Here is a 10,236-nt window from a genome sequence, read left to right on the forward strand (position 1 = left end):
TAGGATTTTGATATAATTGAGGAAGCCATTATTCGCAGAGTGCTAGACCGCTCCCTTCTTGAATATGTGAATCAGTCAAACACCACATAATTTTATGACTAGGAAGGGGACCATTCACTCGTACCATTTAAGATGCTGCTTGAAGGACTGGAGGGGAATTGTCGGTGTTTGATGGAGAAACATGTACTACAGTATTACCTGCTTGTCTTTGTTATGTTGCATTTAAAAACCGTGTTCATTCTGGCTTAGATCTGCCCTTACATGCTTGAGTCTATTAGACATTTAACCATGAGAAACAGCCATTAACAGATGGAAGAGACACGACACAAGCTAGCTATGTGATGGAGCAGCTTCCTGTGTCCATTAGTGATATGTGTATAACGCTACATATCCCAACTGTCATCATGGTTAGGCGAGAAAGCCAATCTCTGTTCTATGCTAAAAGGCGGAGAGAGGAACAAAATATGGACATTAAAGGAAATCTGAAATTTATTCAGAATAATCTTGTGAGAAAGGAGGAAAGGGAAGAATTTGAAGTCACCAAAATCCAATTTAGCCAAATTATAGTATATAATATAATACTGCAACAACTTCTGCGTTTGAAGTGTATTCTTAGCCAGGCATACAGGAGCATGCCTGTAATTCAGGAGGTGAGTATAGAAGGGGCAGGAGTGCGAGGCCAGCTGTGGCTAATGAGTTGGCTAATAAGACCATAAAAAAAAATTTAAGCTGGGCGTGGTGGTGCACGCCTTTAATCCCAGCACTCGGGAGGAGGCAGAGGCAGGTGGATTTCTGAGTTCAAGGCCAGCCTGGTCTACAAAGTGAATTCCATAACAGCCAGGGCTATACAGAGAAACCCTGTCTCAAAAAACCAAAAAAAATTTTTTTTGATAGAATATTTTTCAAATACTCTTAGCTTATTACTTGGAAGTATTTTTATAATGTAGGTGATTTCTAGGACCCCTCTGTGGATACTTATGGTAGTTTTCACATTGGTGAGTTTGAGGGGAGATCCCAAGCTTTGTTTTTTTTTTTTCATTTTAACATCTTTTTTTTTATTACGTATTTTCCTCAATTTCATTTCCAATGCTATCCCAAAAGTCCCCCATACCCCCCTCATTTTAACATCTTAAAAAAGTATAAAATAAAGTACATGTACTAAAAGCCAGATACAAAATGCATAGCTTAACGTGTTATAAGAAACATTGTTAATGGATGGTTATGCCTGTATGCCTAGGAGGCTGAGCAGGATTCTAGTCAAAGCCAGCCTGGACTACATAGTTAGTTGCAGGCCTGCCTGAGCTATAAAGTAAGACCCTGTTTCAAAGCTGAACAAAAGCATTATGAACTCATGTATTTAGTCATGTGTGAATGGACTTCCATCCATTACAAGTGTCACTTTATTGAGGTTCAGCTTCAATTCTCTTTCCATTCCTTGAAGGTTGGCTGAGTTCGTAACACTCTGTTACTTTCCTTGCTGTCTCTTACAGCAAGGTCTTCCATGTTGAATTTGTTTCCTGCTATGAACCAGAGATCAGCAACTCTCTAAGAGTTAAGCCTGCAAAGAGGATCTGTTGTTCAAGGTCTCCCTCAGCTACAATGCAAGGTCAAAGACAGCCCAGGCTACACAGGACCCTGTCTCAACCTGCCCCCTTTTTCATTCCAGAAAAAAACCTCTAAGGTCAGTGTCTGCTATTGAGGCTACCATTGTTTGAAGGAGAGAACCAGGAAACAGCTGTATGCTTGTTGTAAAGATAAAAATGGCCAGGCAGGGTAGCCATGGTAGTCCAGGATGACTGGTGACCAGAGACCCTCTTGCTTCAGCCTCCTGTGTGTGAGGGCACAGGTATGTGTTGCTATGCCTGCAATTCCCTATTTTCAAAAACAGTTGGATGGTGCCAACGTTTTTATGCTCTACTCTCTCCCTTTTATCCTCCAGTTCTTCAAGTTATGTGCATTTATTATGACTGTCATTTTTCACATGTGATTCTTTTTTTTTTTTTTGGTTTTTCGAGACAGGGTTTCTCTGTGTAGCCCTGGCTGTCCTGGAACTCACTTTGTAGACCAGGCTGGCCTTGAACTCAGAAATCCGCCTGCCTCTGCCTCCCGAGTGCTGGGATCAAAGGCGTGCGCCACCACGCCCGGCCACATGTGATTCTTTAATGTTACATTCAGGTCCCTTACTAGGATTTCCACCTTGGAATTAAGAAAAAGTAACAAAGACTATAGACATCAACTCCTGAGGGTGAAGTATTATTTCACTTAAAAATACCTTTTGGAAAGGACTGGCAATATGGCTCAGTAGGTAAAGGCACTTCCTGCCAAGCCCGAGAGTCAGAGTTTGATCGCTGTGACCACATTTGTGAAGGAGAACTAACTCCCACAAGTGCAAACATAATGTGTACTCCCTCCTCACACACACAAATAAGCATAATACAGCTTATAGTGTAATAATTTATAAGCATCATTTGTTGCACATCAACATTGTCATAATCATGGTGCCATGATTTCTTACCCCTTTTTGAGACAGGTTCTCATATGTATGCCTGGCTGGTCTAGAACTCACTGTGTAAAGCAGACTGGCCTAGAACTTCAAGTGATCTCCCTGCTCCTACCTCCTCGCCCTGGGACTTAGATGTGGGCACTGGCTTCTAAAGTTTCCCTAGTGAATTATCCGTTACTGCTTTGATATTGCTACTGTTTTCTCCTCAGGACAAGGTCACTAGGAAGATATAACACCAGGGAGGGACAGGGCTTCTGGGCAGCCCTTGCATTCCCTGGATTAACTTAGGTGTTGTGTCAGACCCAGGAACTGTGGTCGCTAAGGCCAGTGCTGGAGCACATTCTTGCTTTCCCTACCGACTTCAAAGTTGCTCTTCATGGCTGCTAACAAGTGACAGACTTTTGCAACCTCTCTGTCTCCAGTCTGGGTGAATGATACAATATATGAAGTATTAAGAAGTGATCATCAGCCCGTAAATTACAGTACAGTTCTGATTATTGGTAACTACTGTCCTATCAGTCAATCTAGGTTAACTTAGGGCAATATGAAAGTCATGAGTGAGTTTAAAAACCCACTGGGGGCTGGAGCAATGGCTCAACGCCTAAGAGTACTGGCTGCTCTTCCAGAGGACCTGGGTTCAATTCGCAGCACCCATATGACCACTCACACCTGCCAGTAACTCCAGTTCCAGGGAATCTGACACCCCACACACAAGACATACTCAGGCAAAACACCAGTACACAGAAAATAAGCTCTGACAAGACTAAAAGACTAAAACCAAAAATCAACAACAAGCAAACAAACATATTCTGGATAAATGGAATGGCTCAGTGGGTAAAAATACCCTTTGAGCAAGACTGGCACCTAAGTCTGTCTGACCCTCCCCCCCCCCCCCCCAACTGAACCGTAAAGTTTGTCCTTTCAGATCTACACATGCACTGTGGCATGCTCTTGTCTGAATTCATTCAAAAAGAATAGGGGGGGGGGATGATGAGGGAGAGAGGAGAGACATGATAAGTCAGCAGTTAGGGTCCTTGCTACTCACTAGGATTGAGGTCTCAGTCCCCATGTAGGACAGCTTGCTGCAGCAGCCCTCATCTGGCTTCCACTGGTACTTGGAACACAGGCACATGCTCACAAATACTTAAAAATCATAAAAATAATTAAGAAACCCAACAACTGCCTAAATGGGGCAAGGTGACTAAAGCCTTTAATACCAGCAATTGGGAGGTAGAGACACAATGATGAGGAGCGGCTTAAGGCCAGCCTCAGCTACATAGCAAGTTTGGGGCTGGCCTGGGGTTGATTACATGTGACTCTGTCTCAAAACACCACAACCCTGTGTTCTGACTAGTAGGTTCAAGTGCACGAACAGACTGGGAATCTGACCCACAGCTTTTTTCTTTGTTTGTTTGTTTGTTTTAATTTTGCCACCCTGAGGATAAGTTAGGTGCTGGCCACCTGAGTTATTTTGTATTCTGAATTGCTTTGTTTTGAAAATGAGACGAAGATATAATTTCACTGTGCGTTTATCTTCTTAAAAAAAAGGAATTTAATTCATTGCTTTAAAAAGTAAAAACCAGTACTCAAAGTTGTTGATCATCAGTAAGAAACTTTCATGTGCTTTTTGTAAATACTGCCTAATGAAACAACTGGACCAGGGGTGAAAATGATGCTGTTATTTTAAAACTAAGTTCTCCTATACTGTTGGTAGAAAACGGGTTGATTGTGGATCAGTGGTAAAGAGTTGGAGCTCCTAAGAACCCCTGACTCTGGTAATGTTGGTTCCTGCTGTTACTGGGGATTAGGTGTGCTCCATTTCGAAGTGAGCCTACTCTAGTTTTTGAATGTTTCTCATATGATAATTTGTATGCTTACACATTGAAGGTATTTTTTTTTGAAGTACTAAGAGATTCATTCTTTTGTTCAAATGTAAAAAGAACTTGTGATCAGAATTTAAAGTGTATAATTCTTCTTTTGAAAACTGTATTATGAGAAATAAAGAGTGGCAGGACCATTGCTTTCATTAAAATGTCCACTGTGTCTATTTTGGGGTTTTGTTTTGGTGGTACTGGGTATCGAACCTAAGACCTCACACATGCTGATCAAGAATTCTAGGGCCAAGCTGCATCCCTAGTCTGCTTCCTTTTTAACAGATCTAAATTAGTTGCCTAGGCTGCCCTTGAGCTCAAGTAGCTGGGACTGATTACAGGCATGAGTCGCCATACGCAGTTTTTGTTGTTTTGGGACAGGACAGGGTTTCACCACATAGCTTTGCTGGCCTGGATTTTACTTATATAGTCCAGGCTGGTCTTGAACTTGTGATTCTTATATCTCTGCCCCACAAAATGCTGTGGTTGTAGCCGTGTACTGGCTAAGTAGGTTAGGGGAAGCTCCTCCCTGCTTCCTTGCAGTGCTAAGGAATGAGCCCAGGAGTGTGAATACCTCCAGTTTACCTTTTCAGGTGTAGAGCCTCTTGCTAACAGTCAACAGTAACACCAGGGTGTTCAGAATACCATGTTTTCTGTGCTGTGTTGTTATGGATATTTTCTTTTTTTTTTTGAGACAGGGTTTCTCTGTGTAGCCCTGGCTGATCTGGAACTCACTTTGTAGACCAGGCTGGCCTCGAACTCAGAAATCCTCCTGCCTCTGCCTCCCGAGTGCTGGGATTAAAGGCGTGCGCCACCACGCCCGGCTATGGATATTTTCAATGTTAGTGATGAGGGGCTATCTTCTTCCTTTTTTTGAAGTTATTTTTATCAGATATTTTCTTTATTTAGAGGGGCTGTCTTCTACAGTGTAGAATATTGAGTATCTTTTAAGTTTGTGTGTATATTCCAAGTCAATAGCATACTCTTCCCAGTTAGGACAACCAAGATTCTGTAGACAATGACAACATCTGCTGAGATATAGATTCTTTAGTTGGGAAGTATCAACTAAATGAAAACTCCTTCTGTGATAAATGAAGGTTCAATCCTTAGCACCAAATGGAGTAGGCGTGGTTACATTTCCCTGTAATCTTAGCACCGAGGAGGCACACGCTGGGGGGTCGGATGTTCGAGGTTATCCTTGGCTATTGATTTAAGGTCAGCTTGACCCACAAAATATACTCTGAGGCTTAATATTTCAGAAAACACACACTTAAAAAAGTTTGTACATAATTTTATGTGTATATGTGTGTGTGCCTGAATGTATGTACATACAGCACATGGGGGGGGGGGGGGAAGCCCTTGGGTTACAAGAGATGACAGGTCTCCTGGAACTGGAGATAGAGTTGTGAACCACCATGTGGGTGCTGAGAACTGAATCCAGGATCTCTGCAAGAACATCCAGTACTTTTAACCAATGAACCATCTCTCCAGCCAGAAAATAACACATCTTGAATTTTTGTTGTTATTTTGTTTTGTTTTTGAAACAGAATCTTAACAAGCTGCCCCATGAGTCAGATATCGACTGCCTCCTGAGACCTGAGAACAAGGATTAATGATATATGCAATATACCATTATATCTGAATAAAATAATAGTTTTTAAAGAGAACATCTTTTTATTTGGTAATGATGCCCAAGTTTGAGTAAAATTATTTAAAAATTACCATGGCAAAAAAATATAGCAGGGCAGTGGTGGTGCACGCCTTTAATCCATCCCAGCACTCCGGAGGCAGAGGCAGGCGGATTTCTGAGTTTGAGGCCAGCCTGGTCTACAAAGTGAGTTCCAAGACACCCACGGCAATACAGAGAAACCCTGTCTTGAAAAAATAAAAAACAGAAAACAAAACAACAACAAAAAAATGTATATCATAGCCAGGTTTGGTGGCCCGTGTCTCTAATCCTAGCACCTGAGAGGCTAAAGCAGAAAGTGTTTAGAACTAAAGGAGCTAAAGCAGCTTCTCATGAGCCCTGACCTCACACTGGACATAGCTTGACCTCCATCACCTGCTGGGAGCACCAGCACCCACCTACCATGTCAGGCCTCCTTTTCTCATTTGCTTTTGTTTTTGAGACAGGGTCTCTCTACATAGTCCTGACTGTCCTGGAACTCACAGTGTAGACAGGATGGTTTTGAACTCATGGAGCTCAGCCTCTGGAGTGCTGGAATTAGAGTGTATATCACCAAGCTCAGCTTCCTGCCAATCCCCCATCCCTCCCCACCCCACCACTCTTTATAGAGAGCCTCACTTTACTGTCTAGGTTAACCTTAAACTTGCTATTTAACCCACATTGGCCTCAAACATGCCAGCTGTTTCTCTTCACTCTCCTTTTCTCTGGGCAGAGTTTTGGAATAGAGAGCCCAGGGGAAGCAGTTCTGGGAGAAGCTGTGCTTACCTCACGTTCCTTCAGTCACACTATTTCTGTACCAGACTTGTTTTCTCTGCTGTGCAGAATGTTGACCTTCAAAGGATGGTTTTGCAAAAGAGACAGTTTATTGTCATGATGGCCAAGCATGTGGAGTTCTAGGGACCGACCTGCCTCCCTAAGGTTTAGGGACATGTGGGGAACAAGGAAACAGCAAGCTAGGTGGCATAAGGCCCCAGGAAAGGTGATTGCAATCAAGGTCAATGAAGTAGGCTGTTTAACTGTTGGCTCAATTAAGCAGAAAATGTGGGATTGAGGGTCCTCTCAGCAGGCTTGATGTCAAAAGATCCTACATCTGTGGGAACCCAAGAGAAAACTGGTGTTTTCAGCTGGGTTGAGACAGACAAAGGTCAAAGATTCTGAAAAGCAGTTCACCTGCTGAGAGATGACCCATGGGGTGAAGTGCTTTGATGCAAGCTATGGACCTAAATTCAATCCCAGAACCATGCAAAGGTGAAAGGAGAGAGCCAGCTCTATAAAGTTGAGCTACATGTACAAAGTAGCACCCACCCCAACCATTTCATTTACACACAAAACAGCAACCAACAAAATAACCCGCTACAAGTATGTTATGGTTTGTATATGCTCAGCCCAAGGGGCACTATTAGACTCTGATGTAGTAGATGTGGCCTTGTTGGAGTAGGTGTGTCACTGTGGGTATAGGCTTTAAGACCTTCATCTTAAGCCGGGCGTGGTGGCGCACACCTTTGATCCCAGCACTTGGGAGGCAGAGGCAGGCGGATTTCTGAGTTCGAGGCCAGCCTGGTCTACAAAGTGAGTTCCAGGACAGCCAGGGCTACAGAGAAACCCTGTCTCGAAAAAACCAAAAAAAAAAAAAAAAAAAAAAAAAAAAGACCTTCATCTTAGATGCCTGGAAGCCAGTATTAAGCTAGCAGCCTTCAGATGAAGACATAGAACTCTCAGCTCCTCCTGTACCTTGCCTGCCTGGATGCCACCATGCTTCCACCTTGATAATAATGGACTGAATCTCTGATCCTATAAGCCAGCTCCAATTAAATGTTGTCCTTTATAAGACTTGCATTGGCTATGGTGTCTGATCACAGCAGTAAAACTCCAACTAAGACTATATGTTTGATTTTACTAAAAAACTAAAACAGGCTCAGCAGTTAAGAGAACTAACTGCTCTTCCAGAGGTCTTGACTTCAATTCCCAGCAACCACATGGTGGCTCACAACCATCTGTAACAGGATCAAATGTCCTCTTCTGGTGTGCTTTTAGACAATGACAGTGTACTCAAACATAAAATAAAAAAGTTAATTAAAAACAACAACAAGGCTGGTGAGATGGCTCAGTGGGTAAGAGCACCGGACTGCTCTTCCAAAGGTCCAGAGTTCAAATCCCAGCAACCACATGGTGGCTCACAACCATCCGCAACGAGATCTGGCGCCCTCTTCTGGAGTGTCTGAAGACAGCTACAGTGTACTTACATATAATAAATAAATCTTTAAAAACAAAAAACAAACAAACAAACAAACAAAAACAAAAACAAAACAGAATAAAAAACAATTCAGGGAACTGATCTTTGTTATTCTGAAGGTTAACATAATTGTCAATTTGACAGGTTCTAGTCCCCTAGGAGACAAACCTGAGCCTAATCTGGGATAGTTTCTAGACTAGGTTGAGGTAGGAAGACTCACCTGAAATGTGGGTGGTACCAATCCATGGTAATGGTCCTAGACTGAAGAGAAGGAGAAAGTAAGTGGAGAGCAGCATTCGTTCACCTGCTCCTGGCTGCAGATGGAGTGGGAATGGCTGCCTCCTGTTCCTGCCACCATGCTAGACTGCCCTCTCAAACCGTGAGCCAAGATAATCCCTTGGGGGGGGGGGAGGAACGACAGAGAGACAGAGACAGAGAGACAATGGGAGAACATGTGTAGAGGTTAGAAGACAACTTTTGGGAGTCAGTTCTTTCCTTCCACCAAGTGGGTTCCAGGCATCCAACATAGGTAAGTCATCAGGTTTGGTGACAAGTGCCTTTACTCACTGGGCCATCCCCTGGTCCTGCTTGATGTACTTCAAGACTACCTCATTTTGTCCCTTTGAAAAATATTTTAAAGATTATTATTTTTATCCTATGTATATAGATGTTTTGTATAATATGTATTATGTGTATAATATGTGCACTGTGTATGTGCTTGGTGGCCCTGGAGGCCAGAAGAGGGTGCTGGAAACACAACCTGGAACCTCTGCAAGAACAGCAAGTGTTCTCCATCACTGAACTGGGTCCCCAGCACCTGAAACATTTTAAATTACATAGTTAATATATATTACATATATAATATAAATTCCCTCTTTAAAGTGGTTTCAAGGCCAGGCGTGGTGGCGCATGCCTTTAATCCCAGCACTCGGGAGGCAGAGGCAGGCGGATTTCTGAGTTCGAGGCCATCCTGGTCTACAAAGTGAGTTCCAGGACAGCCAGAGCTATACAGAGAAACCCTGTCTCGAAAAACTCAAAAAAAAAAAAAAAAAAAAAGTGGTTTTAAGCCAGGATGTAAATAGGCCTGTGGTGGTTTGAAAGAAAATGGACACCTCCCCCAGACTCTTAGAGAATGATAGGAGGTGTGCCCTTGTTAGAGAAAGTAGTTGAACTGGTGAGATGGCTCAGTGTGTAAGAGCACTGACTGCTCTTCTGAAGGTCCTGAGTTCAAATCCCAACAACCACATGGTGGCTCACAGCCACCTGTAATGAGATCTGATGCCCTCTTCTGGTGTGTCTGAAGACACCCACAGTGTTTTTATTTATAATAATAAATAAATCTTTGGGCCGGAGCGAGCAGGGACTGAGCAAGTGGGGTTGACTGGAGCGAGCAGAGGTCCTAAATTCAATTCCCAACAACCAGATGAAGGCTCACAACTATCTGTACAGCTCCAGTGTGTACTCATATACATAAAATAAATAAATCTTAAAAAAAAAAAAAAAACAAGACAAGAAAGTGGTCACTGAGGGTGGGCCTTGAGGCCTCAGACGCTCAACCCATACTGCCTTTACATTCTCTGCTAGTAGACCCAGATGTAGAACTTGAAGCACCTTCTCCAGCCCCATGTGTGCCTGCACTCTGACATGCTTCCCACCATGACAATAATGGGCTGAACCTCGCAACCAAAGAGCCAGCCCCAATTAAAGAAAGAAAGAAGGGCACACCTTTAATCCCAGCACTTGGAAAGCAGAGGCAGGCAGATTTCTGAGTTCGAGGCCAGCCTGGTCTACAGCCAGGGCTACACAGAGAAACCCTGTCTCAAAACAAACAAACAAACAAACAAACAAACAGTTAATAAAGTAATACAGCTCATAGGAACAGAAACAGAATCGTTCCCAGTGGTTGGAAGGAAGAAATGGGGAATTATTGTTTAATGGGGAT

General features: G+C 43.0%; 1 protein-coding gene across 2 annotated transcripts in view; it reads left to right on the forward strand.

Moving 5' to 3' along the window:
- Rnf125 (ring finger protein 125) overlaps window positions 1–6,075 on the forward strand; it is a 28,648-nt gene extending 22,573 nt beyond the window's left edge. Inside the window, exon 6 of one of the 2 annotated variants that reach the window (XM_029471959.2) lies at window positions 5,922–6,075. In XM_029471959.2, the coding sequence (XP_029327819.1) occupies window positions 5,922–5,987 (66 nt within the window). In that variant the 3' untranslated portion in view covers window positions 5,988–6,075. Of the gene's footprint in view, window positions 1–3; window positions 4,540–5,921 lie in introns of those variants that run through there. The other variant, XM_021150687.3, reaches the window with a different exon arrangement.
- Window positions 6,076–10,236: the final 4,161 nt, after the last annotated feature.

The sequence above is a fragment of the Mus caroli genome, unplaced genomic scaffold (genome assembly GCF_978045245.1).
Source record: "Mus caroli unplaced genomic scaffold, Mus_caroli_1 scaffold_19, whole genome shotgun sequence".
Lineage (NCBI taxonomy): Eukaryota > Metazoa > Chordata > Mammalia > Rodentia > Muridae > Mus > Mus caroli.